Source organism: Podarcis gaigeae (assembly GCF_964106915.1).
Source record: "Podarcis gaigeae genome assembly, chromosome: W".
In the NCBI taxonomy this organism is placed as follows: domain Eukaryota; kingdom Metazoa; phylum Chordata; class Lepidosauria; order Squamata; family Lacertidae; genus Podarcis; species Podarcis gaigeae.
Window position 1 is genome coordinate 12,712,224 of NC_139695.1, and position 23,374 is coordinate 12,735,597.

The 23,374-nt window shown below is 50.1% G+C and overlaps 1 protein-coding gene across 1 annotated transcript in view; it reads right to left on the reverse strand.

Moving 5' to 3' along the window:
- The window catches only part of LOC310835981 (BCL-6 corepressor-like protein 1), a 142,092-nt gene that overhangs the window by 110,169 nt on the left and 8,549 nt on the right, over nucleotides 1-23,374 (reverse strand). Inside the window, 3 exon segments of the mRNA XM_083720952.1 lie at nucleotides 9,098-9,805; nucleotides 9,807-11,507; nucleotides 22,338-22,428. Coding sequence (XP_083577078.1) covers nucleotides 9,098-9,805; nucleotides 9,807-11,507; nucleotides 22,338-22,428 — 2,500 coding nt within the window.

The following is a 23,374-nucleotide window of genomic DNA, read 5'->3' on the forward strand; positions in this document are numbered from 1 at the left end:
GCTCGCAAATCCCCTTCTGACACGTAGAGCACCTCACCCTTAAACAAGAGGCCTTCCCTTTCAGTGAATGCTTCAGCGCTGTTCTCCTTGTTACGTATCACTGCCAGTTTCTGCTGCGCAAATTCATCTCCTTGTGTTTGGCGCCTGAACTCCTCCACATCGACAATCAATGTTGCCGCTAGTTGCAACTGTTCTGGCTTCAGAATGTGTTTCAATTCTTGCTTCTGTTCTCCCCTCATGTATTACGGTTTCCGGGACAAGGCGTCTGCCCTCTGGTTCAGGTGCCCCGGTACACATTGTATGCAGAGGTTGAAATGGGCAAAGAACTGCGACCACCTGATCTGTCTCTGGTTCAGTTGTCTCGCGGTCTGCCAATATTCCAAGTTCTTGTGATCGGTGTGCACCTCCACTTGGTGTTGTGCACCTTCTAGGAAATGCCTCCATGTCTCCAAGGCCTCTTTTATAGCCAGCAGCTCCCTTTCCCAAATGGTGTAGTTCTGTTCCGAAGCGTTAAGCTTCCGCGAGTGGAATGCACACGGCCGTAAGTCCCCGTGGCTGTCTTCCTGCAGCAGCACCGCTCCTACTGCCCTTTCAGAAGCATCCGTCTCCACTACCATCAGTATGTACGGATCTGCGTGGTCAGGTACTTCTCTGCGGTGAACATCTCCTTGAGCCTCTCAAACGCGCACCGCGCCTTCTCCGTCCAGACGAACGGCTTCTTGCCCCTCAAGCAGTCAGTGAGGGGTGTGATGAGCTGCGAGTAGTTAGGCACGTACTTCCTGTAGTAGTTAGCGAAGCCCAAGAACCTCTGCAAGTACTTCTTGGTCTTAGGCTTCTGCCACTCCAACACCGCCTTCACCTTCGCCAGATCCATACGCACCCCCTCAGGAGACACACAATACCCCAAAAATTCCACCTCTGTCATGTGGAACTGGCACTTCTCCAACTTGGCGTAGAGTCTATGTGCCCTCAGCCGTTGCAACACCTCCCTTACATGTCGCACATGCTCTTCAGGACTTTCTGTGTATATCAAAAGATCATCAAGGTAAGATACCACATTCCTGTCTAGCAAGTCCGCCAAAACATGATTGATGAAGGCCTGGAAGGTGGCTGTGCCCGATTGCAACCCAAACGTCATCACTAAGTACTCAAAGGTCCCATATCTTGTATTAAAGGCCGTCTTCCAATCGTCGCCTTCCCTTACCCGTATCAGGTTGTAGGCCCCCCTCAGGTCCAACTTGGTAAAAATTTTCGCTGATCTCAACTTCTCCAGCAGATCCCCAATACGTGGCAAGGGGTATCGGCTGGGAATCATGAGCTTGTTGGTCCTCCTATAGTCCACAACGAGCCTTTTTTTCCAGGGTGTCCCTCTTGCTTATGAAGAAAACTGGGGCTCCCCCTGGTGCCTTTGTTGGTCGGATAAAACCCCTTGCCAAATTCTTCTGCAAGAACTCCCTCAGCTTGGCTAACTCCATCTCTGACATGGAATAGAGGCGACTGGTGGGTATCTGGGCCCCTGGCACCAAGTCTATTTTGCAGTCATAAGGGCGGTGTGGGGGTAACTGGTCTGCCTCCCTCTCACAGAACACATCTCTGAAGGCCTTATACTGCAAGGGTATGGAACTCTCTTCTCCCGTGAGTTTCCCTCCTACCTCCGCCCCCTTCGCTCCCACCTCTCTAGGTACTTCACGCCTCAAGCAGTTCGCTTGGCAAAAGGCTGACGCGAACGTTAAGGAGCGTTGGCGCCAGGCCACGACAGGATTGTGTTTTGTGAGCCACATCATTCCTAGGACTATGGGGTGTGTCACTAACTTAGTGATATGGAACCTCATTGTCTCCTTGTGTCCCACCACCTCCACCCCTAACAGTTGTGTGGCTTGAACCACCTCCCCCCCTATTAAGGGTCAACCATCTATCGTCTGTACCTCGATTGGGGAGTCTTGTTGCTGTGTCCCAAGGTTGTGTTGCTTCACAAAATCTGCATCTACAAAGTCTAGAGAAGCCCCCGAATCCACCAGTGCTTGCCCTTGCACCCTGCGACCATCAGGGAGTTGTAGCGTCATGGGCAGAGCTATCCCAGGAATGGCTGGTTCCATTTGAGGCCCCTCTACTGACTTGTCTCCCAGCCCCTAGCCTCTCTTAAGGGCTGGGATTGGCCATTTCCTGACTGTTCTGCTTGGGGTTTGGGCTTTTCCTCCACCCTGGTCCCTGAAAGGGATCCCCCTGTCTTCCTATCAGGACACTGTTTAGCCAAATGCCCCTGCCTAGCACACACAAAGCAAGTGCGTGTCTCCCGACGCCACTGACTCCCTTCCTTCCATGCCTTCCTGGTTCTCTCCCCTTCCACCGATCCAATCTGCATCGGTTCAACAGGTGTGCTGCCAACCCCCTGTTCCGGAAGCTTGAGAGTGTAGGCCCTTACCCCTAAGAGCCCCCCTGCCCCCCCTCTTCTCTAGCTTCCTCTGCTGTTGGCGTAGCCCTAGCTGTAAGGACGCTTGAACTATCTCTTCCAATGTCTGCATGGGTTGCATCTTCGCCATCTCATCCAGGATCGAAGGACTCACCCCTGCACGATACATGGCTGCAAGGGGCTCTGTGTTCCATCCCCAGCCCACCTTGTGCACTAGTGAATTGAAGGTAGTCTAGTAAGAGGCCACAGAGTCACCCCCTTGTTGCAAGTTCAGTAACTGCTGCTCTGCAGTGGCGTGTTCCAGTGGGCTCTTGAACATGGCATCCATCAGTTTCCAGAACTCCTGCAGGTTCCCTAGAGCACTGTGTTGGGTCTCCATAAGGGGGATACCCCAGTCCTTAGCTGTTCCCCCCAGCCAACTGATTAGACATGCAACACGCTGCTTATCTGAGCTGAATTCAGCTGATCTCAAGTGCAAAATGTATCTGGCTTCAGTTCTAAAGGCTGCATAACTTTCTGTATCTCCATTGTATTTAGCTGGGATCAGTCCAGGCCCCCTGCTGGCTCTGAGGTTCCTTTTCTGTTCTGAAGTCAACCTTTGTTCTGCATTGCTCCTGCCAAAATGTCTAATTGGCTTTTGAGCTGCCACGTGTAGCTCCTTAATTCTGTTATGGGGTCAGTGGGCTCTCCTGCCCCCCAACTGCTCCCCCAGCTGCACTTCCTACGTCTGGTACTTGCCCATTCAACACGGTCTTTGATGTCCTCCGGTGTGAGAGATTAAGATGAGACTCAGCAATCTGTAATGGCTTGGCTCTCCCACTGAAGCGAGACACCGGCAGTAATTATCTCAGGTTTATTGCTCAAACACATAAATCACTCCGGAGCTCCTTCACTCCGTGTCTGACTCCAAGTTAGCAGTTGCCGAGTCTAAACTCTGCCCCTTCCTCTTCCAACAGTGGAAAAAACCCTTCCGCTTCCGTTCTTTTTCCCTCCTCTCACTGACCTTTTCCCGCCTTCGAGTCTTCGAGCCAGTGTGGTGTAGTGGTTAAGAGCGGTAGTCTCGTAATCTGGGGAACCGGGTTCGCGTCTCCGCTCCTCCACATACAGCTGCTGGGTGACCTTGGGCCAGTCACACTTCTTTGAAGTCTCTTAGCCCCACTCACCTCACAGAGTGTTTGTTGTGGGGGAGGAAAGGGAAGGAGAATGTTAGCCGCTTTGAGACTCCTTAAAGGGAGTGAAAGGTGGGATATCAAATCCAAACTCCTCTTAATCCTCTTCTTCTTCTTCTTCTTCTTCTTCTTCTTCTTCTTCTTCGGGCTAGCTATTCCCGGCCTCTCTCCTGTCTCTGAGCTAAGATTGGTGTTTAGAGCTTTTTTATCTTCTGCTTGCTCTCTGCTCTCTGAAGTTCTGCCACTCGGCTGCCCCTCCTCCCTCTCACATTCCAGTCCGCATTCCAGTGTCCTTATCTCCCTCGGCTTGCTTAGATTCCCAGCCTCTGTCAGCTCCGGAACGAAGCTGACAGCAGGACAAGTACAAGTAGATTCAGAGCTGATGAAGCGGCTGGGCCAAAGCCGAAAGGACGCTCAGTTGCGGATATGCCTGGAAGGGAAAGGAAAGTCCAATGCTGTAAAGAAAAATATTGCATAGGAACCTGGAATGTAACAACCATGAACCTGGGTAAGTTGGATGTAGTCAAAAATGAGATGGCAAGAATAAATATTGACATCCTGGGCATCAGTGAACTAAAATGGACGGGAATGGGCAAATTCAGTTCGGATGATCATCACATCTACTATTGTGGGCAAGAATCCTGTAAAAGAAATGGAGTGGCCCTCATAGTCAACAAAAGAGTGGCGAGAGCTGTACTGGGATGCAATTTCAAAAATGATAGGATGATCTCGATGCGAATCCAAGGCAGACCTTTTAACATCACAGTAATCCACATTTATGCACCAGCTACTGGTGCTGAAGAAACTGAAATTGACCAATTCTATGAAGACTTAAAACACCTTATAGAATTGACACCAAAGAAGGATGTTCTTCTCATCATAGGGGGTTGGAATGCTAAAGTAGGGAATCAAGAGATAAAAGGAACAACTGGCAAGTTTGGCCTTGGAGTTCAAAACGAAGCAGGGCAAAGGCTAATAGACTTCTGTCAAGAGAACAAGCTGGTCATCACAAACACGCTTTTCCATCAACACAAGAGACGACTCTACACATGGACATCACCAGATGGGCACCATTGAAATCAGTTTGATTATATTCTTTGCAGCCCAAGATGGAGAAGCTCTATACAGTCAGCAAAAACAAGACCTGGAACTGACTGTGGCTCAGATCATCAGCTTCTTACAGCAAAATTCAGGCTTAAACTGAAGAAAGTAGGAAAAACCACTGGGCAGGTAAGATACAATCTAAATCAAATCTTTTACGAATACACAGTGGAAGTGAGGAACAGGTTTAAGGATTTAGATTTGGTGGGCAGAGTGCCTGAAGAACTATGGATGGAGGCTCGTAATATTATACAGGAGGCAGCAACGAAAACCATCCCAATGAAAAGGAAATGCAAGAAAGGAAAGTGGCTGTCCAACGAGGCCTTACAAACAGCAGGGGGGAGAAGGCAAGCAAAATGCGAGGGAGATAGTGAAAGATATAGGAAACTGAATGCAGATTTCCAAAAAATAGCAAGGAGAGACAAGAAGGCCTTCTTAACGAGCAATACAAAGAAATAGAGGAAAACAACAGAATGGGAAGAACCAGAGATCTGTTCAAGAAAATTGGAGATATGAAAGGAACATTTCGTACAAAGATTACCATAATAAAGGACAAAAGTGGTAAGGACCTAACAGAAGCAAAAGACATCAAGAAGAGGTGGCAAGGATACACAGAGGAATTATACCAGAAAGATATGGATGTCTCGCACACCCCAGGTAGTGTGGTTGCTGACCTTGAGCCAGACATCCTGGAGAGTGACGTCAAATGGGCCTTAGAAAGCTGCTAATAACAAGGCCAGTGGAAGTGATGATATTCCAGCTGAACTATTTTAAAAGATGATGCTGTTAAGGTGCTACACTCAATATGCCAACAAGTTTGGAAAACTCAGCAGTGGCCAGAGGATTGGAGAAGATCAGTCTACATCCGAATCCCAAAGAAGGGCAGTGCCAAAGAGTGCACCAACTACCACACAATTGCACTCATTTCACACGCTAGCAAGGTTATGCTTAAAATTCTACAAGGCAGGCTTAAGCAGTAGGTGGACTGAGAACTCCCAGAAGTGCAAGCTGGATTTCGAAGAGGCAGAGGAACCAGAGACCAAATTGCAAACATGCACTGGATTATGGAGAAAGCTAGAGAGTTCCAGAAAGACATCTACTTCTGCTTCATTGACTATGCAAAAGCCTTTGACTGTGTTGACCACAGCAAACTATGGCAAGTTCTTAAAGAAATGGGAGTGCCTGATCACCTCATCTGTCTCCTGAGAAATCTCTATGTGGGACAAGAAGCTACAGTTAGAACTGGATATGGAACAACTGATTGGTTCAAAATTGGGAAAGGAGTACAACAAGGCTGTATATTGTCTCCCTGCTTATTTAACTTATATGCAGAATTCATCACGCGAAAGGCTGGGCTGGATGAATCCCAAACCGGAATTAAGATTGCTGGAAGAAATATCAACAACCTCAGATATGCAGGTGACACAACCTTGATGGCAAAAAGCAAGGAGGAATTAAAGAACCTTTTAATGAGGGTGAAAGAGGAGAGCGCAAAATATGGTCTGAAGCTCAACATCAAAAAAAAACCACAAGATCATGGCCACTGGGCCCATCACCTCCTGGCAAATAGAAGGGGAAGAAATGGAGGCAGTGAGAGATTTTACTTTCTTGGGCTCCATGATCACTGCAGATGGTGACAGCAGTCACAAAATTAAAAGACGCCTGCTTCTTGGGAGAAAAACAATGACAAACCTAGACAGCATCTTGAGAAGTAGAGACATCACCTTGCCAACAAAGGTCCGTATAGTTAAAGCTATGATTTTCCCAGTAGTGATGTATGGAAGTGAGAGCTGGACCATAAAGAAGGCTGATCACCGAAGAATTGATGCTTTTGAATTATGGTGCTGGAGGAGACTCTTGAGAGTCCCATGGACTGCAAGAAGATCAAACGTATCCATTCTTAAGGAAATCAGCCCTGAGTGCTCACTGGAAGGACAGATCCTGAAGCTGAGGTTCCAATACTTTGGCCACCTCATGAGACGAGAAGACTCCCTGGAAAAGACCCTGATGTTGGGAAAGATGGAAGGCACAAGGAGAAGGGGACGACAGAGGACGAGATGGTTGGACAGTGTTGTCAAAGCTACCAGAATGAGTTTGACCAAACTGCGGGAGGCAGTGGAAGACAAGAGTGCCTGGCATGCTCTGGTCCATGGGGGTTACGAAAAGTCGGACACGACTAAACGACTAAATAACAACAACAACAACAACAACAACAACAACATCCTGCACCTCCAGCACTCCCATGTCCCCAGGGCTGTTTGCAATTGAAATGAAACTTAATAAAACTCTGGAACCGAAATGCTAAGAAGATCCAGCAGATTTTTAAAAAGCACAGCAGTGACATCACTACCCCAATCTGCTTAACAGGTAAAAAAAAAAAAAACTAAAATTAAAACAACCTGGGAAAATGGAAAGGGACTTAGCTGGTGCTGAAATGACATCAAATCAGGTGCCACCTGGGGGGAAGTGTGTTTATATATATATATGGGACTCGGGTGGCGCTGTGGGTAAAACCTCAGTGCCTAGGATTTGCTGATCGTAAGATCGGCGGTTCGAATCCCCGCGGCGGGGTGAGCTCCCATCATTCGGTCCCAGCTCCTGCCCACCTAGCAGTTCGAAAGCACCCTTAAGTGCTAGTAGATAAATAAGTACCGCTTTATAGCGGGAAGGTAAACGGCATTTCCGTGTGCGGTGCTGGTGCAGCTTCATCACGCTGGCCACGTGACCCGGAAGTGTCTTCGGACAGTGCTGGCTCCCGGCCTCTTAAGCGAGATGAGCGTGCAACCCTAGAGTCGGACACAACTGGCCCGTACGGGCAGGGGTACCTTTACCTTTACTATATATATATATATGTTTGTGTGTGTGTGTATGTATGTCTATATATATGTGTGTGTGTGTGTGTGTGTGTGTGTGTGTATGTATGTACACACACACACACACACGGGAATACCTGAAAAAGGTCTCTCACTGCCCTTAGAGCCAGTGTGGTGTAGTGGTTAAGAGCGGTAGTCTCGCAATCTGGGGAAATGGGTTCGCGTCTCCGCTCCTCCACATGCAGCTGCTGGGTGACCTTGGGCCAGTCACACTTCTTTGAAGTCTCTCAGCCCCACTCACCTCACAGAGTGTTTGTTGTGGGGGAGGAAGGGAAAGGAGAATGTTAGCCGCTTTGAGACTCCTTAAAGGGAGTGAAAGGCGGGATATCAAATCCAAACTCTTCTTCTTCTTATTGCCACTCACTTAGCCTTTGAAGGGCAGGTCACCCTCAGAAAGGCTACAGAAGTGAACCTCAGTCACAGTGGTATGGAGGAAGACAGTCTAAGAGATAATCTGGGTTCCAAGCCATGCAGGAGCTTTAAAATGATCAGCATGGGCCACTTTGAACTGAACTCTGAAAGGAATCAGAAGCCAGGGCTTCTTAATGGCTGTGTCTCAATCAAGCAGCTGCTGGCAACAGGCAACGCACTTGGGGCAATTAAAACAGACCTGCCCTAAGCCATATGACACAACCAAGCAGTGGCGTAGCATGGGGGGTGTAGGGGGGGCCGGCCGCACCGGGCGCAACATCTGGGGGTTAGGGTTAGGGGCCACAAATCCATGGGTTAGGGGGCGCAAATCCACGGGTTAGGGGGCACAAATTACTTGCCTTGCCCCGGGTGCTGACAACCCACGCTACGCCACTTCAACCAAGTGCCTCTGAGCCGCTTCTGATGTCACATGCTCCATCTAGCTGCACAAAACAACCTCTGATACAAGTAAAGTCTAACACAGGGGAAAGCCCAAGGCATTCTGGTAAGGCTGGCACCACCAGACAAAACGAGAATCGCTTCCAAGACCGCATCTGGGATTCACACATCAGCTTCACCTCCAACACAGAGATTCAACCTGGCTACATTTTTTTAAAGTATAGAGGACAAACTACATTTTAAAATGTAATATCAGAGGCATCTCGTCATGTAATTATTTTCCCTGGATCCGTTCTGTCTTTTAGGTAAGATACAGTAAAAATAAGAAACTGAATAAAAAATAACCAACCAGGACATTCATGTAAACAATGGACACTGATCCTAATAGTGCTCTCATGCAACAAACAAGCACTTCTCATGAGGGAAAGTCACAAAATAATTTAAGATGCACAGTGGTATCACATGAAATTCCTGGTTCTGTCTGCTGTCCAGGCAAGATTCTCTCCTTCCTGTAGTATTGAAAGCAGCTCTGCAGGAACTCCATCAGCACTACAGGAGCTTACTTCCAACATCTTTCAATCCTAGTTCATCTTTTTCCTTGTCCTCAGCAAGAAACTAGTCCTCCCGGAGGACTCCCTAACCCTCAGCCCAATCTCACCCATGCCACCCCTCAGATGCTGCTCCAGGAAACACTGGGTGTGAGCCCTGTTTTCACATCAGGGCAAGTCACTCACCTTGTGGGTGTGCAGGTTCTGGCTGTCCGATTTGCAGGGAGCCTGAGATTCCTCACTGCCCCTGCACTTCTGCTTCTTGTGGGTCAGGCGGTCTGGCCCGTCATGCTGCCGCTTGGACTTGCAGGGGAAGCCCTCCTCCATTTCAATGTGGGCCACCCCCTTGAGCTTGGCTTTTGGAGGGCTTCTCGAGGCAGCCCCAGCATGTAGACAAGTGGCAGAGGTGATCAGCACCTCTGGCTCCACTCGTTCCTTCTTCACGCGGCTGAGATCAACCTGGTGCACACTGCGGAGAGGGACTTCTGCCGTCAGCTGATCCCGAGATGCGTTGCTGCACTTCCGGTCCTTGCGCTTGCTCCCTGGGAGAGGCGTCTCAGAGGTCGTCCGCACACCTGGCTGGCTAGCTAAGGAAAGGCCGTGAGATAGGTAGGCAGCCAATACCTGGTTTTTAGGCTTGGTGTCCCCGGGGCACTTGCGGCTACAGCCCTCTGGGGGAGCTTTGGGCTGCGGGGTGGCCTCTGCTGCTGAGTCAGCCTCAAGTCTGTCAGAGTCGTATTTTGGAATGAGACCCTCGGAACCCCTTGTGTCTGGGAGACTGGTCTGAAGAGCTGTTGAGATGCACAAAGGGCTGGCATTGTTCAGCAAGGCTGCCTTACAACCCTTGCCCTGAGAGGGAGATTCGGGGGCTTTCTGAACCACTGCGGAGGACTCTTATCAGCTGCACACCAGGGAACATGGCCAGCTCACCTGCACCAACTGGCTTGCAGGGGGCAACTTGATTCGGGCACAGCTGCCCGGCTGCCGAGATGCCGATGGAAAGCAGAGGGCCCTGATGGTAAGGCGACCACCCCAAGGGCAGCAGCTGGGGGCTGGCAGGCTTCCTGTTGACTGAGCACCGAGGGTAAATGCTTCCCTGGCTGGGGCTCCAAATGGCAAGCTCCTTTGAAGGGTGCAACTGGGCCCCTGGGACACCCCAGGCACGAAGGAGCTGCCTTGCGGGGTCAGGCGGCCCCTCTCCACCACTCTTCTTCCCGGGAGGCAGCCCACCACTGCGAGGCTCTTCCTGGTCAACAATGGAAATGAGCTCCTGCTTGGCGAGATGGCGGGAGTCCTTGCCAAGGCCGGTGCCAGAATCCTTCCCCAGCAGCACGGAAGCTGGGACTGGGTTGGCCACCCCAACGTAGGTGCCTGGGATGGTGCTGATGAGGGTGGTCGAGTTCTTCACCCAGGAGCCCTGCTCCCCAGTGGGGAGAAACTCCGGGAAGATGACAAAGGGCGACGTGGTGCCTGGGCCGCCAATGGCCTGAGCTACCCACTGAGGCTTGGAGAAGACTGTGGTGAGCAGTGCTTTGCCACTGGTGTGCACCGGGGTCAACACAGGCATCGGGGCCATCTTTCGCTGGCTCGGAGGAGGCAGCTTCTGGTGGTTTGACTTGGCGGAAAGGTCAAGGGGCATCTCGCTGCATTCTGGGGAGACCATCTCAGGCTCCAGCTGTGGGGGGGATTTCAGTGGGGAGATGGAGGCCAGGATGCCCAAGGGAAGCTGTTCTGGGCCTGCTGGGCCCCTGGCAAGCACGCTGGTGGCGACTGACAGCGGCACAGTGCTGGCACCTGCCATTGCCGAGGCAGGCGTGCTAGGCAAGAGGTCCGAGCCATCGACAGTAGAGGAGGGTCCAGTGACCGCAGGGGTGCTGCTCTCCCCTGACGGGGCAAGGCAGTTCAGCTGGCTTGTCTCCACAGGGGCCACTTTGGGATCTGCGGCCAAAGGCCTAGCCATGGAGAAGGCATATGGGTAAGAGCAGAGCTCAGAGGGGGAGAGAAGACTAGGCAGGCAGGGGTCTTGTGGGAAGGAGGGCATGACAGGCAGGGCAAGGGCAGAAGGGACCCCGAGCAGGCTCGGAAGAGGTGGGAGGTAAACCAGGGGCTGGCTGGGGGTGAGGACTGCTCCGGGTGGGAAGGAGAGGGCCATTTTTTGCATAGCAAGGGCCTGAGAAGTGGAGAAACAGATGCTTTTCAAGGTGAAGGTGGCTGGGGCAGAGGTCAAAGTGCAGCTGTTGGTGGCCATGGTGGCGGCGGCCTTTGTGGTAGCTGTAAGGGTTGTGCCAGCAGCTGCGGTGCTCTTCTCCTTCCCTGGATGCTCGCTCTCCAGAGCCTTTGGGAAAGCAGGGGAGACCTCTGCCGCCTCCTTAGCAGATAGCCGTGCACCGTCCGGGCTGCCACTGCTCTCTGGCCTTGTGAGTCCACCCTCCCTAACTTTGCCTGGGTTGGCATCGCTGCCCTTCAAGGCCTTCTCAGCACAGTCTGGCTCGCAGGGCTGCTCCTTAAGTGTAGGTTCGAGTTCCTCTTCCATGGTGCCCTCTGCCTCAAACCCTTGGGCATTGCCGCCGCTACTTGAGACTGCCGTGTGCTCCACCTGCAGCAATGAGGGAAGGCAATTGCATTAATAACATTATTGTATAAGCACAATGCTGGTGTTTCATATGCAAATTATATCAGGAATCCTAAAACAGGTTAGAAATCAGTTTTATTGTCTCCACATTGCTAGGGAGCCAAGGCAGAGTGACTTGACTAAGGCTACCTAGAATCAACAAGGGTGATCCACACCTCCACCTGGTACGCCGCGTGAGACCCTACCTACCTTCAGATTGTCTCATCAAAGTAGTGTGTGCCCTGGTTATCTCCTGCTTGGACTACTGCAATGCGCTCTACATGGGGCTACCTTTGAAGGTGACTCAGAAACTACAACTAATCCAGAATGCAGCAGCTAGACTGGTGATTGGGAGTAGCTGCCGGGACCGTATAACACCAATCCTAAAGGATCTTCACTGGCTCCCAGTGCGTTTCCCAGTACAATTCAAAGTATTGGTGTTGACTTTAAAGCCCTAAATGGCCTTGGTCCAATAAACCTGAAGGAGCGTCTCCTCCCTCATCATTCAGCCTGGACACTGAGGTCCTCCTCTGAGGGTCTTCTGGTGGTTCCCTCACTGCGAGAAGCAAAGTCACAGGGAACCAGGCAAAGGGCCTTCTCTGTAGTTGGGGCCGCCCTGTGGAATGCCCTCTCATCAGATGTAAACCGAAAGTAACTTCACACACAAAGAACATTCCCCGTATGTGAACAAAACACACCTCCCAGTGGGCAGGACGGCACATAGAACTATTAACCCTGTAAGCTCTGATTCTCCTCACACTCCCTCTCATTCTGTACACTGGGGGAACTGTAAGTACAACCACTTACCCCAAACACAACCCTTCACAGAACTCCCCATGACGCTGGAAGCTCAAAGGTTTAGTAAACCCATCTGCCAGATTCTCCTGACTTGCACAGTACTTCAGCTTCACCAAGCCTGTCTGGACACTCTGACACACATTTTGGAAACGTATGTCCAAATGTTTGGTTCTGGACTTAAACTGCCCAGACTCTGCCAACTTCAAACAGCATTGATTGTTCTCCCAAACAGTGATGGGCAGGCAACAATCCCCACAGATCTCTTAGACCAAACACTGGTAAAATTCTAGTTCCCTACAGAGTTCTGATGGCACACTGAACTCAGCTTCAGTAGAGGAAACTGCAATAAGACTTTGCTTTTAGGACTTCCACCCAACTAGAGATTCCCCAAACTTCACTACCATCCCAGACACCGATTTCCTGTCTCCAAGATTTGCCCAATCGCTGTCAGTCCAGCACATGAGCTGTGCTTCACCCTCAGCTGACAGTTTGAGACAGAAATCTTTGGTATTTTGCAGGTAACGCAGCACCCACTTGATACCATTCCAGGCACTCACACTTGGCTTTGTAGCCTCCCTGCTGAGCAGATTGGTAGCAAATGCTATGTCTGGTCTGCTCCACTGGGAGAGATAAAGCAAACTACCCAGAGCTGACTGAAAGATCTCAGCGTTTTCAAACTCAGCACATTCCCCAAGCGGACTGTCTTTCACGTAGCTTGTCTCCATGGGTGTTCTGACCCCTGCACATTCATACATCCTGAACTTCTCAAGCAACTTCTCAATCTTGCCTTTCTGACTGAACAAAAAGCTTCCATCCTCAGACCTATCTATCTGGACACCTAGGTAAACCTTCACTGGATCAAGGTTTTTGATCTTAAACCTTGCACCTGTTTCCCTGTCTGTGCCACATGGACGATGTCATCCAGAAACACCAAGACCAGCTCCTATGTCTCTCCTGACCCTTTCAGGTACAGGCAGCTGTCTGCCAGACTTCTCTGGCAACCCATGCTCTGCAGAGCATCATTCAGACACATGTTCCAATTACTGGCTGATGGTCTCAAGCCATAAATGGACTTGTGTAACTTCCACACTACATCTGGCTCATTGCCCTCAAACCCTGGAGGAGGTAGCATGTACAGATCCTCCTTCAGGTCTGAGTTCAAATAAGCAACATCCACATCAAAGTGATCCACATGATGACCTCTTTGTGCAGCTACTGTTAAAAGCATGCACAGTTTCACTCCGGGAAGTAGGAGCATACACTTCAGTGTAATGCAGTCCCTTCTGCTGAGTGAACCCTCTGGCCACTAGCCTAGCCTTGTACTGTGGTTCTCCAGTCGCTGTGGGTTTAATCCTGTAAACCCAGCGACAGCTCATGGCCTGCTTGCCTGCTGGCAGCTTCGTGGTGGAGAACACACCTAAAGACTTCATTGAGTTCAACTCCTTTCCCATTGTCTCTTGCCATTTCCTGGCTTCTGCTTCAGGCAACTGTTGAACTTCCTCAAAACTCTCTGGTTCGCACTGCACCAAACCAACCCACACACTAATGACCTCAAACCTCTCGGGTTTAGTAGTGTGTGTGGAACGCCTTAGCACTACTTCAGGTGCCTCCTCTGATCCACTGCGGCCAGCTAGTGTAGTGCGTCCTTGTCATCAGAAGACTCCACCTCAGACTTACCGCGTCTTCTGAACTTCTGCACTGGACTGGTGGGAGATGAAGGTGCACTCTGAGGTTCTTTTTTAATAGCCTGTGGAGATGCCCTTCCCTGTTCCTGCTCCTGGTCAGGGACCAGATCCTCAGTAGCAGGTTCAGTATCTACCTCTCCCTCCTCAGCAGAGTCAAACAGACTCTCTGAGAGAATGTCAGGATTCCCATGGATGCGTGTCCACCCACTCTGCTCACAGAACTCAGCACTTCTGCTGACTAGAACCCTTGACTGATTGCCTTCTGGATAGGCAAATCTCCACCCCTTAGTCCCTGGTTCATACCCACAAAAGATCATTTTCCAAGACCTTGGGCCACCCTTCCTGTGTTGGGCCTTTGGCACAAGAACCCAAGCCTTGCACCCAAACAAATGGAAAAAATGCACCTTGGGCTTCTTACTGTGCAGCAGGAAATAGGGCATGTTCCCTACAACAGAACTGTATGAGCGGTTCAGCGTGAAGCTTGCAGCTTTCCACGCTTCCCCCCAAAAGCGCTCTGGCAACCCTGCGTCAAACAGCATGGCTTCTGCCACTTCCTGCAGTGTTCTGTTCCAACGTTCTGCAACCCCATTCTCCTGTGGAGAATTTGCGACTGTCAATCTGTGGCGTATCCCTTTCTGGCGAGAGAAAGCCTGCAAAGCAGACCCAGTGAATTCCCCACCGCAATCTGATCGAAAACTACACACCCTCAGGGGGAATTGTAGTTCCACTGCAGTGATCCACTCTTTTAACCATGTTGGCAGCTTCACTCTTGTCCTTAAGACAACCAACCATTTCTGGGAAAATCATCAATCAGAGTGAGAGCAAACCTAGCTCCGCCCAGACTTGCAACTGGCATAGGGCACATAAATCTGCATGGACCAGCTCAAAAGGTTTTGTGGTTACCCTGTCAGAGGTAGGAATAAGTGCACGTTTTAACCTTAGCTTTCTTGCAAGCTCTTCAACCCAGAAACTTATTACATGCCTTTATTTTGCATCCCTCAGTGCATTCTGGCAGCTTCTTGACATACCCCCAATTGCTGTGCGACATTCTCCTGTGCCACAAATGCTGACACATATCGTGAGTGGGAACGTTAGCACACTGGGCTTGTGCTGTCTCAGTGTCACCCTCACGTGCTTGAGGTGTTTCCAGAACAAAGAACCTTGTTCTGACATTCAACACTAACCAGGTGCTTCCCACCCCTGGAAATAAAACAGACATAATTTTCAAATCTAACCTTATAGCCATCTGTAACAAGAGAAGAAACAGACAGCAGACAACATTGCATTCCTGGCACAACATAGGCTTCCAGTTCCGCCTGTAAAAAAGGAACAAAGGTATTTCCAACAGTCATTAGCTGACTCTGCGACCCATCTGCAAGTGTGACTGCTTTTCCGGTCAAAACAGCTCTGCAGTTCCACATTTGGCCACCAGAGAGCAGCAGATGATGACTGGCACCACTGTCGATGATCCAGCGCAGCATGCTGACCTCACTGGAGCTGTCTATCACCATCGCCATAGATGCAGCAAGATGATGCGAAGTGCTGTCTCTCTCACTTCCGCTGTCACTTCCTCTCCTCGCGTTACCACGCTGGGCTCCCCCTCTTATCTGGTTGCCATGAGAAACAGCCTTGGAGGCATCCTGTGCAGATTCCTTTGCTCTCCTTGGACACGCTCGATGCAGGTGTCGATCAGAGCCGCAAACAAAGCAATGACACGTTGAAAAAGCTTTGGCTGTGTTTTCTGTCTTTACTGCTCCCTCACTCCTGGCAGCAGCTCTCCTTGAGGCTGTCCTGCTTCTGGGGATGTGGCCTTTGGCTCCCGCTGTGGTTCCATGATGAACCCTCTCCAGTTCCTGCCAAACAGCCTGGGCATTTCCAAGACCCTCAACAACTGGCAACTGTGAGCCATCCAGACTGAGCACTATAGATCCCAGGGCTCTCTGGTCCCTCCTCTGTGAGGCATTTGCCGCTGCAACTGCTGCTGCTCCAGCTCCGTCTCCAGCCTGAAGCGGAGCTGCCTCCCAGAGACCTTTGGCTGTAAGCCAGGCTTTCCGGGACCATTCCTCCCAGTTATGTCCATTGAGTCTCTCAAAAGGGACTGTGTAGGACTCTTGGCCTTCCGCCATCTTCTCCCCCAGGGCTTAGCGTACTCATGTTCCAGTAGCTCCTGGCACCCAATTCTGAAGACGAGGCCTTCACCAGTGAGCTCCATGGCCTCAAGCCTTAGGCAGGATCTCCAGCTGGACCTCCTGCTCCCCCACACACAGGCACGACGTGGCTGAATCGATAACCTGTTGTGTTATGCAGGCAACTGCCACAACCTGTGATGATTTCTGGATGTCCTGTACGCTTCCTTGTGCTTCTGGACTTTCCCCAGCTTCGAGCAGAGTATCGCAAACAGTGGAGTGTGCTTGTGCGGGTGCAAAAATGACAGTCCATACGCAGGCTTCTTTCTAATCTAAAGAAGCTTTAATGTACATGTAATGGTTGTAAGGGGTTACTTGTGCGTAAGTTGCCTGCTAGTTGTGTTTGACTGCCTGGTTCACCATGCCTTGGCTGCCAGCCCACACTCCGTGGCCGGTCAGTCGCTTGCAGAATCTGTCAGTGGGCGTTTCTTGAACCTTTTCCAGCATAAGAGCTGTTTGACGCCAAGCCTCCTCCTACTTTCCCTGCGCGGAACTTGTCTGCGCAAGTAAGGGGAAGGCAGGGGTGTGCCAGCGCTCTCTCCACTAGTCTCTGATGCAGGGTCTTGGAGACCAGTCTCCAATTCCTCCATCTCCCTCCCTTCTCTACTGGTGTCGTGCTGAATTCCTTCCCCCCTGCTGGTCCCCTCTCCGGCATCGCTCTGGAGCCCTGCCTCCGCCTCTCGCTCTGACGTCAGTTCCCTGACAGTACAGAATAGCAAATAAATCATCCAGGAGAAAGAGCAGGCATCCTCCCTTTTGTCAGCGAAAACCGAAAGTAACTTCACACACAAAGAACATTCCCCATATGTGAACAAAACACACCTCCCAGTGGGCAGGACGACACATAGAGCTATTAACCCTGTAAGCTCTGATTCTCCTCACAATATCTGATCACTTGGGGATAGAATACCTCAGCACGCAGAGGTTCCATTTAGCTATCCTGGCTCAAGAAACAGGAATATCCTTTTGTACCAGATTCAGATGACTGGCCCATCTAGCCCAATACTGTCTTCTTTTACTGGCAGCAGCTGCCCAGGGTCTCAGGCCTTCCTAGAACCTGCAACCTGATCCTCTGGAGTTGATGTGGAATGAACCTGGGTCTATACACATGCAAAGCAGTTGCTCTACCTCTTGGTCAGGGGGTAAACAGCCATTAACAAATCTCTCCTTCTCCTCCATAAATGTGCATAACACCCTTTATATAAAAAAGTCACCCAAGTCCATCATAATAATAATAATAATAATAATAATAATAATAATAATAATAATAAATTTTATTTATATCCCGCCCTCCCCAGCCGAAGCTGGGCTCAGGGCGGCTAACAACAATCAAAATAATCCAACATTCTAAAAACATTCATTATAAAATTAATTAAAATCAAATTAAAATCAAATTGATGGCAACCATTAAGCAAAATTCTGTGCAGATTGCCAGAGGAGGGGGTCAGGCTGCGTCCTGACCAAAGGCCTGGTGGAACAGCTCTGTCTTGCAGGCCCTGCGGAAAGATGTCAGGTCCCGCAGGGCCCTAGTCTCTTGTGACAGAGCGTTCCACCAGATTGGAGCCGCGGCCGAGAAAGCCCTGGCTCTAGTTGAAGCCAGCCTAACCTCTCTGTGGCCTGGGATCTTCAGGATGTTTTTATTTGCAGACCATAAATTTCTCTGTGGGACATACCAGGAGAGGCGGTCCCGTAGGTACGAGCGTCCTAGGCCGTATAGGGCTTTAAAGGTTAAAACCAGCACCTTAAACCTGATCCTGTACTCCACCGGGAGCCAGTGCAGCTGGTATAGTACCGGATGAATATGATCTCGCAGCGAAGACCCCATAAGGAGTCTCGCCACGGCATTCTGCACCCGCTGGAGTTTCTGGGTCAGTCTCAAGGGCAGCCCCACGTAGAGTGAGTTACAATAATCCAGTCTGGAGGTGACCGTCGCGTGGATCACAGTGACTAGGTCAGGGCGAGAGAGATAAGGAGCCAACTGCTTAGCTTGGCGGAGATGAAAAAATGCCGCCTTTGTTATAGCTGTAATCTGGGCCTCCATAGAGAGGGAGGTATTGAAGATTACACCCAAACTCTTAATGGACGATGCTGGCACTAATTGCACCCCCGCAAGAGATGGGAGTTGCCCCCTCAATCCCATATCGCTCCGTCCCAGCCAGAGGACCTCTGTCTTCGAAGGATTTAACTTCAACCGGCTCCCACGTAACCATCCAGCCACAGCTTCCAGACATCTGGTCAGTGTGTCTGGGGCCGAGTCAGGATGGCCGTCCATCAACAGATAGAGCTGGGTGTCATCGGCATACTGATGGCAACCCAGCCCAAAACTCCGGACAAGCTGGGCGAGGGGGCACATAAAGATGTTAAAAAGCATCGGGGAGAGAATCGCACCCTGAGGCACTCCACACACCAAGGAGTGGCGCGATGACAATTACCCCCCAAGCGCCACCCTCTGTCCCCGACCAGAGAGAAAGGCGGCAAGTCCAGGAGTTCGTGATCGACCATGTCGAAGGCTGCTGACAGGTCTAGAAGAATCAGCAGCCCTGATCCGCCTCGATCCAGCTGCCTGCGGAGATCATTTGTTAGGGCGACCAGAGCCGTCTTGGTCCCATGACCAGCGCGGAAGCCGGACTGGAATGGATCGAGAGCCGATGTTTCTTTTCTTCTTTTTTTTAAAAAAAAGATCTTTAATAAAGTTTCAAAAATTATATAAAAACAAAACAATAAGACAAACAAAACACAAACAAAAACAAGTATAATTTCAATCCGTTATTTTCTTATAACTTACTTCCCCGACCTCCTCATACCTCCCCCTTTCTGTATTCCAGTTTCTAATTATTAATTCAGCAAATCCTCTCCCTTATTTTTCATTTGATTTTTAACCTTTCTTTTCTTTTTACTTAATCATTACAGCTGAAAACCACTTAATTTCTAAGCCAACGTCATTCTAACATTCATTAATTTTGCAATGTTTCCTAAGATAATCCTTAAATTTCTTCCAATCTTCTTCCGCCGTCTCTCTTCCCTGGTCTCGGATTCTGCCAGTCATTTCTGTCAGTCCCATATAGTCTATCACCTTCATCTGCCATTCTTCCAAGGTGGGTAGATCTTGTGTCTTCCAATACTTTGCGATGAGTATTCTTGCTGCTGTTGTGGCATACATAAAGAATGTTCTATCCTCCTTTGGCACCAATTGGCTGACCATACCCAGGAGAAAGGCCTCTGGTTTCTTCAGGAAGGTATATTTAAATACCTTTTTCATTTCATTATATATCATTTCCCAGAAAGCCTTAATCTTTGGGCATGTCCACCAGAGGTGAAAGAATGTACCTACAGTCTCTTTACATTTCCAGCATTTATTATCAGGCAAGTGGTAAATTTTTGCAAGCTTGACTGGGGTCATGTACCCCCAAAAATCATTTTCATAATATTTTCTTTTAAGGCATTACATGCCGTAAATTTCATACCAGTGGTCCACAACTGTTCCCAGTCAGCAAACATGTTATGACCAATATCTTGTGCCCACTTGATCATAGCTGATTTAACCGTTTCGTCCTGCGTATTCCATACATTCTTGACAAATTCTTAGTTTTGGGTTCTAACAATTCTGATTCCAGTTTTGATTTTTCCACCTGGAAGCCAATCTTCCTGTCCAACTTATAAGCCTCCATTATTTGATAATAATGAAGCCAGTCTCGCACTTTATCTTTTAATTTCTCAAAACTCTGCAATTTCAATTTATCCCCTTCTTGTTCCAGAATTTCCCAATATTTCGGCCATTTGGACTCCATATTGAGTCTTTTCACAGCCTTTGCCTCCATAGGCGACAACCAAGCCAATGTTTCATCCAGAAACCTACCAAGCTGTTCAGCAACCGCTCTCTCAATCACCTTACCCAGGAATGGAAGATTCGAAACCGGGCAGTAATTGGATAGATCTAAGGGATCTAATGATGTTTTCTTTAAGAGCGGACGCACCACTGCCTCCTTCAGTTCCCCTGGGAATATCCCGGTGCCAAGGGACAAATTGATGATATCACCCGGGGGGTCCGCACCTCGTCTGGACATGCTCTAATCAGCCAAGACGGGCATGGGTCAAGAGGACAGGTGGTGGGCTTTCCAGCTCGGAGGAGTCTGTCCACATCGGCTGGGGATATCCGGTCAAAGTGGTCCAATACTGGACCCGAGGACAGTCGAGGGGCCTCCAGTTCCTTTATTGTATCCAAATTGGCAGGGAGGTCATGGCGGAGCAACAGGACCTTCTCCGTGATAAAGTTCGCAAATGCCTCACAGCTGTGTGTCAAATTGTTATTTAAATTTGGCTGTCCTTCGAGGGACGTTAAAGACCGAATTATACTAAATAATTGTGCTGGGCGAGAGCTAGCGGAGGCAATGGAGGCCGAGAAGTAGGACTTCTTAGCGGCCTTCACTGCCATCTCGTAGGTTTTCATAAAAACCCTATAAGATGTTCTTGAGGCTCCGTCACGGGCACCCCGCCATACTCGCTCTAGCCGTCTGAGGTCCCACTTCATTTTCCGAAGCTCCTCGGTAAACCAGGGAGCCTGGTTTCTGCGGGGTCGCAGAGGGCGCCTAGGTGCGATCTCATCGATGGCTGCTAGGAGCTGGATATTCCAGCCCTCAACAACCTCAGTCAATGAGTCGTCAGGGGGAGCAAGGTCCTGCAAGGCTTGACGGAATCTATCAGGGTCCATCAGCCTCTGCGGGCGAGCCCAAATTGGCTCGCCACCTAAGCAGAGTGGGGGTGGAAAATCAATCCTGGCTTTCAGAGCGTAGTGTTCAGACCATGGCACCTTCATCGAAGGAGACATGATCACATCTATACCGGCGCCAAAGATCAAATCCAGCGAGTGGCCTGCTTGATGTGTGGGGCCCGAAACAAACTGGGAGAGCCCTAGTGTCGCCATGGAAGACACCAGGTCCAGAGCCTGTGAGGAGGGAATGGCATCAGCATGGATGTTGAAGTCCCCCAATACCAATAGGTTAGGGAACTCCAAGGCCCAGCCGGCCACCGCCTCCAGCAGGCCTGACAGGGTGGCTGCTGGTGCGCTAGGTGGCCGGTACACCAGCCAGACAGCCAAGCTCACCTCGGAGCCCCACACTAGGCCAACACATTCAATGCCAGGGATCGATGGCGATGGTAGAGCCCTGAAAGAACAATCTTCTCGGATTAATAATGCCACCCCTCCCCCCCGGCCCACAGTCCGCGACTGGTGGAGGACGGAGAAACCCGGGGGTGCCATCTCTCGTAAGGTAACAGTATCCCCTTCGCGCACCCAGGTCTCCGTCACACAAGCCAGGTCGCAGGGTGGCGGTTTTGTTGCCTATAGACCTGGCATTGCACAACACCAGTGATGGAGGTGAGTAATCCTTGCTCACCCTACCTTTGTCCCTCGGGATGGGGCGCAGATTGGAAGGGGTACGAGCATATCCGTATCTCAATCCCCTTCGCCTATGACATCTGCCCCCACCGCCATACCTCTCTCACCCCTCCACGGTAGCAATCCCAAGCCTCATACTAGCCTCCATTTACAAAATAGAGAAACAAATCAAACCAAAAACAATTGTACCAACAAAACAAATCCCCACCCCACTCACCATCCAACCCCAAACCAACATAAAACGGAACAAAATAAAAATACATGTATACAGACCACTGTTCACGGTGGTACAACAAAGTAAAAAGTAAAAACCCCTTTAAAACACTTTAAAATATATAAAAACATCTTTAACATTTGCTGCAGCAACACCAGTGTCCTTAAAACTGTAGCTGTGGCGAGTGTGGGCCCCGCCCCCTAGGCCTGATGGAGTGGGCCTACAGGAGGGAGCGGCCTTCCTCAACCCCCACGGTGCAGCAGCAGCAGTGGTGTCCCAGTGCCTCAATGAGGCCTCTTAAGCTGTGGCGGTGGTGAGTCAGTCTGGGCCCCGCCCCCTGGGCCAGGTGGAATCAGCCTGAGGAGGGAGCGGCCTTCCCCAACTCACAGTGCAGCAGCAGCAGTGGCCATCAGTCCACCCTCTGGCAGCCCATTCCATTTGAGCTGGCCAGATAATTAGCCACCTAGGCCCTCTGTATCTCAGCAAGTGTCAAAGCCTCCTCCCTTAGGTACAGCCACTAATACCAGCTGCCCTTACCTTAGAAAAGCTGCTGCCAGTGCAGGAGTCAGGGGAGCCCAGATGCTGGGAGTTGCTGGTGTTGGATTCTTCATCAGAAAGTGGGGCTCTTGTGTTGCAGAAAGAAGAGAAAGAACAGTGAAGCTGAGAAACAATCTCCCAAGCCTGCAAGACCCAAAGTACCCCACTTTGGGGGGTATCTCTTGTTAGCAGATGCACGTAGGCAGGGGGCTTCGTCAGCTAGATACAGTTCATGAGTCATACACAGCTCACGCTTGTCCTAAAGGATGTGCAAGCAAGGCAAGGTTGGCTTCCCAACCTTCAGCAGTGGTCCTGTGTAACTTAAGAGAAATTCAGAATCACTGAATGCTTCAGTCTGGGTCGCCAGGTGCTGCTGGACTAAAACTCCCATCATGCAGAACCAGTTTAGCCAAGAGTCAGGGATGATGGGAGCCGTAGTCCTGCAACTCCAGGGAAGCCAAGGTTGAAGAACACTAACAAAGCCATAACAAGGGACAAACACCAGCTCCCTCCCAAGACCTTTTTCTACCTGTGTGCCTTGATTCATGTGGCACCCACTCCTAAATCTATGCTGTTTTGGGTCCAGGGCTGCAGCTTCCCAAACTTTACCACCAAGGACGATGGAAGTAAACTTGTGAAGTAGCAGTTGAGATTGTAGCCAAAGTTAGTGTGGGGGAAAAGAAGAGTCCAAGAATCTTGATGATGAAAGAAGAGATCCCTTCCATCCACCTTCCCCCCTGAGATCCCTCACCTCAAGCTTTCCAGACTTTCCACAAATTCTCTCATATCTCAACCATGGAGAAAACCAGCATCAAATACCCCACATTACCCACTTGGCCTGACCTCAATCCCCTACTCTACTTAAGAGTGCTGAGTGGAAAGCCTGGCCATGCTTTTAGAAAGTAATCTTTCTTTCCCTCCACCCCAACATTTTTTTGGGAGGTAGAGCAGCACTATCTCTTCAAAAACATGTGGTTAGTGGTGGTGCTGTCAGCTAATTTCAGGCTGCATATATGCTATAAATTTAAAGCACATTA